Source organism: Vespula pensylvanica, chromosome 19 (assembly GCF_014466175.1).
Source record: "Vespula pensylvanica isolate Volc-1 chromosome 19, ASM1446617v1, whole genome shotgun sequence".
Lineage (NCBI taxonomy): Eukaryota > Metazoa > Arthropoda > Insecta > Hymenoptera > Vespidae > Vespula > Vespula pensylvanica.
This window is the reverse complement of record NC_057703.1, coordinates 2356552-2361655: the sequence shown is the minus strand read 5'-3', so window position 1 is coordinate 2361655 and position 5104 is coordinate 2356552. Positions and strand designations below refer to the sequence as shown.

Genomic DNA, 5104 nt, shown 5'->3' with positions numbered 1-5104 from the left:
TCTATCTATCTTTCTCTCTTTTTCTTTCTCTCATTTTTCCTCTCTATTTAAACGATCCAGAGCCCGACGATCCTCGTCGTCGTACTCTCTTTTACTCTTTCACGTCTCTTCTTCGCGTTTATCCTGTACGTACGAGAGACGTATCAGCCATGGGACACGCGTGTGCGTTCGTACATTTTTACGGGACTCTCTGAATGGATGGAGAGAGGAAAGAGAGAGAGAGAGAGAGAGAGAGAGAGAGAGAGAGAGAGAGAAACTGAGAGAGACAGAGAAAGATATAGAAAGGGAGGATTCGAAAAGAAAGAGATGTGTATCGGTATGAAAGCGGGACCAATGCTGCCAAATTGAAATGTTTAGAGTCTTCGTTTCCTACCCGTACCTGAATCCAATGGTACTGACTGAAATTTGCGATCGACCAGAGTGCCTGAGCGTGAAGAAGATAGGAAAAAGGGATTGGGAGGAGATGGAAGGGGAAAAGGGAGAAATAGGAGTGAGAAAAGGGAGATAGATATATTTGTATGTTGTCTATCTCTCTTTCTCTCTCTCTCTCTCTCTTTTTCTCTCTCTCTTTACAGGCAGGAAGAAAGCTGGATAAGTGACAGTTTTATTAATTTTCCATCTCCTGGTGTTGGTAGATCTCTCCCTTCAACCCACCCTATATCTTTCTCGTTCTTTTTATCCAACGAATCGCGAGCAACATCGGCACGCTTGCGTTCACATTCGTCTCTCTCTCTCTCTCTCTCTCTCTCTTTCTCTCTTTCTTTTTCACACACACACACACACACACACACGTATATATATCTATACTCTTTCTCGCTATCTCTTTCTCTACCCACGCATCGCGTTCCACAGGGTGAAAATAAAGCTCAATAATGGCGACGGCCGTGACGTGGGGGCTACCTTTCGATGTCTCTTTGAAATGAAATAAATCGTCAGCCGTTCCCTCTGTTCCATGTCTCGCTGTTACCTTCTCTCTCTCTCTCTCTCTCTCTCTTTCTCTTTTTCTTTCTCTCTTTTTCGAACTTTTAAAGAAAAGAAAAGAAAAGAAAACAAAAAAAAGGGATAAAAAAGACTTCAAACTCAATACTTTGTACTTTCGATCGCGAGGAAAATATCACGTCCATCACTAATAAACAAAAATCGATCTTATCGAATCTTATCGTTAATCTATCTGGACTGTACATATCATTTCTTTTACTTGCGTTCAAATCACCGATACAGTATTTCTTATTTAACGCGATCGCGTTAGAATCATTTTTATTAACACGAAAATGCTATCCGTTTAATAACACACACACACACACACACATATATATATATTCATACATAATACGTGTACATATATACGTATATCCGACGATCTTTTACCAAAGAAAATCATTACATTGAAAGAAATGATCTCCGAAAGAATAATCGTTCTAATAAAACAAAAAGAGGGGTAGTATTGATAAATAAGAAGAATAAAAAAATCGAAGAGAGAGAGAGAGAAAGAGAGAAAGACAGAGAGAGAGAGAGAGAGAGAGAGAGAGAGAGAGAGAGAAACAGAAAGAGATAGAAGAAAGAAAGAAAGATCATGAAGAGTAGGATCTCGTAGAAAAGCCGTTAGAGTACTTAGAGTTTCGAGCCGAAGTCGTCGCGTCTCATCTCCCTTGGGTGGTGCTCTTATCGGTTGGAAAAAGAAAAACGTCGGTCGAGGATAGAAAGAGAGGATGGTACCTAACGATAGGGAGAAAGACAGAAGATGAATGAGAAAGAAAAAGAAAGATAGATAGAGAGAAAGAGAGAGAGAGAGAGAGAGAGAGAGAGAGAGAGAAAGAGAGAAAGAGAAAATGGTAGAAGGGATCGAGAAGCATCTCAAGAGTACCGGACGGTCGCCCGACGCTGGAAAATTTAATTTCGATCCCGTCGATTCAGCAGTTATACCAAAGTTTAATCTTTGATAAGGGTTAGTCTTTTAGTAATGGGATCCCAGAGGGTCGGTCGCTTCGGACGGACTGGGTGAGGCAGACGACTAAAGAAAGAAGGAAAAAAAAGATAGAAAGAGATAGATAGATAGAGAAAGAAAGAATAAGAAAGAGAGAGAGAGAGAAAGAGAGAGAGAGAGAGAGAGAGGACAGAGGACACCTCTCCTCCTTTTTAGGATGGAAAGGAAAGAGCTTAAACCGTTAGATAGAGATCTGCTCTTGGGATGAAAGTAGTACCTTCCCGCTTATAGCTCTCTCTCTCTCTCTCTCTCTCTCTTTCTGTTCCTCTTCTAACTAAGCAGGACTCAGACTTTTATAACGTTCGCGAAGGCGTAACGAGCCTCACGATTGGATAAGTTTTCCCGACACGAGCTTCCGCGGTGATTCCAGGATTCCTTCTCTTTTTTTCTTTTTCTTTTTTTCTTTTTTCTTTTTCTCCTTCTTCTATCTCTCTTTCTTTCTTTCTCTCTCTTTCCTCATCGTTCTCTTCAATCCGACTTTACCTTCTCCTCTTGGTGTATTCTAGACCGCTTGTATCCGGGTCACGCGCATCCTTCAGACGATGAAGACGCTTAACGATCGGATAGCTTAATAAACGGATAACTCGTACGATCGTAACCGCGTTCCAATTAAGGAACCAAGAACTTAGAAATAGAAATAGAAGAAGAAGAAGAAAACGAAGTAGAAGTAGATGAAGAAGAAGAAGAAGAAGAAGAAGAATAATAGCCGTGTTCTTATTTTACGATATTACTATCTATCTCTAGCTTCGTTTTATTCTATCTCACGAATTCGCCGTTGACTTACTAGTCGTCGCTTCGCCGACTAATTAGCCGGCTTATTTGTTAGAATTTCAAATGGGTCAATGAGAGATTGTTGCAGGATAGATAGATAGATCGAGAATGGTATAGAATAGATATAGATAGAAATCTTTTCGATAAGATAGATAGACGCGGATCTAACTATTTCTATCGATGGTATTCTACGTATTTGAAATCTCTTTAAATGGGAACGACATGGGTGAAACGTTTCTTCCCTGTGTGTATCCCTGTAAAAATTAGCGAGCGTTTTAATCGATGTCTGTGTAATCTTTTAAACTATCGATTTGCATGAGTGACTGACTAAGTGAATGTGTGAGTTAATGAATAAGGGGTAGGACTGAAGATAGAAATCTTTCAACTTAAAATTATATTATCGGAGAAACTTTGCAATCGATTATCGACGATATTAAAGTAACATACGTGCATTTGTGACAACGTGTTAACTTTAAAAGTTAAATGCAAGGGGTTCGTGCGATCTCTTTTCTTTTTGTTTTAATTTTCTAATTGTATCTTTTTTTTTCTTTTTTTTTTTTTTTTCTTCTTCTTCTTTGATTTTCTCGTTACAGTTACGGTATGGATTTGAACGGTGCAAGGCGGAAAAATGCAACGAGAGAAACGACGAGCACGTTGAAGGCTTGGCTGAACGAACATAAGAAGAATCCTTATCCTACTAAGGGTGAGAAGATCATGTTAGCTATAATTACGAAGATGACGTTGACGCAGGTCTCGACGTGGTTCGCCAATGCACGGAGGAGATTGAAAAAGGAGAATAAGATGACGTGGGAACCACGTAACAGAGTCGAGGATGAGGATAACAATAACGAGGATGACGACAGTGGTAGAAAGAGCGTCGATGAAAAGGATCGTCTCGGTAAGTTTTATTTAACAAACTTCTTAGATCTTCGGTTAGATCTTTATTACGTCTATCAAAAAGTTCTACCTTGCATGAGTTTTATAACTTTCAAGGAGGAGTATATATAATTTTTATAAATCTCTCGTCGAAATAAATACGAGCTTGTTGGTATTAACAATAATTGTGGATTTAAATAACATCAGAATGCTTGCTATCTTCTCGCGGAAGATTAATTTTTATTTCTAATTAATTAACGAAAAAAAAGGAAGAGAGAGAGAGAGAGAGAGAATAGAAAAGAAGGGGAGGAAAAGAAGCATACAACTTCAAAGAACTTGTATCTCTCTATCTATCAAGATAAAAAGTTATTAATATTAATTAAAATTAATTAAATAGGAATATTTCACCTATTTCCGAATGGATATTTACTTATAATTAACTTGACCGATCCAAAGAAGAAAAAAGAATAAAAAAAAAAAAAAAAAAAAAAAACAATCTAACTTCTTCTAGCAATGTAACTCCTATTGAGATAAAAAGTTGTTAATATTAATAGAAATTAATGCGCTAGCTCGAATAGGAATACTTGGAATACTTACTATTTTCTAGCAGGGGGCTAACTTCTAATTGACTTAATCAACTTATTACAAAAAAAAAAGAAAGATAGTAAAAAAAAAGAAAAAAAGAAAAAAGAAAAAAAAGAAACAATCTAAGAACTAATTAGCAAGGAAGAAATTGTTATTAATGTTTAATAAAGATTATATTTTACGTTAAAACTATACGTAAAAATTAATGAAACGTTGTAATAAAGAGTGTACAGGATTAACTTCTTCGACTATCGAATGAAAATTGACAGAAAGAGAGAAAGAGAGAGAGAGAGAGAGAGAGAGAGCTTTTCGGTAGACCTAATCCATTTCAGATAATGAAATCAACGATAAAATGTGGATCGTTGGAATGTCATACCATAAAGGAGGCCAAATTCGATAATTACAGATTCAAAGGATTCGGGTACGGGTTCGAGCGAGGACGGTGAACGGCCAGCTCACAGATTGGACCTATTGCACGGCACCAGTGGTGGTTCAGCTGGAGCTCAGGGTAGAACGGAGAGTGAATGGAGTGAGTCACGTGCGGACAGTGGTCCGGATAGTCCGGAATGTCTTTACGATCAAAGGGAGCCAAGGCATCCTTTACAGCTTCAACATCCGGCGTACCTTGCATCGAGTCACGGGCGATTACTTCGTCACCCATCGCCTGAGAGTACGTCACCTAGCGGTCATCATCATTTACCACCAAGTACGAGTGCACCATCGACGGGTAGTGCAGTAACGACGAAGCCAAGGATTTGGTCGTTGGCTGACATGGCAAGTAAGGATGGAGAACAACAAAGTCCTAACGCAACGACGATGACGGGTCTGACGTCGCCGTATGCTGGTACGGGAGGAGGTGGTGGAGGTGGAGGTGGTGGTGGTGGTGGT

General features: G+C 39.0%; 1 protein-coding gene across 1 annotated transcript in view; it reads left to right on the top strand.

Moving 5' to 3' along the window:
* Positions 1-5104, top strand: part of LOC122635742 (iroquois-class homeodomain protein IRX-6) — a 47642-nt gene that overhangs the window by 41887 nt on the left and 651 nt on the right. The window contains exons 4-5 of the mRNA XM_043826309.1: positions 3349-3653; positions 4623-5104. The exon at positions 4623-5104 is cut by the window's right edge and continues 651 nt beyond it. Coding sequence (XP_043682244.1) covers positions 3349-3653; positions 4623-5104 — 787 coding nt within the window. The remainder of the gene's footprint in view (positions 1-3348; positions 3654-4622) is intronic.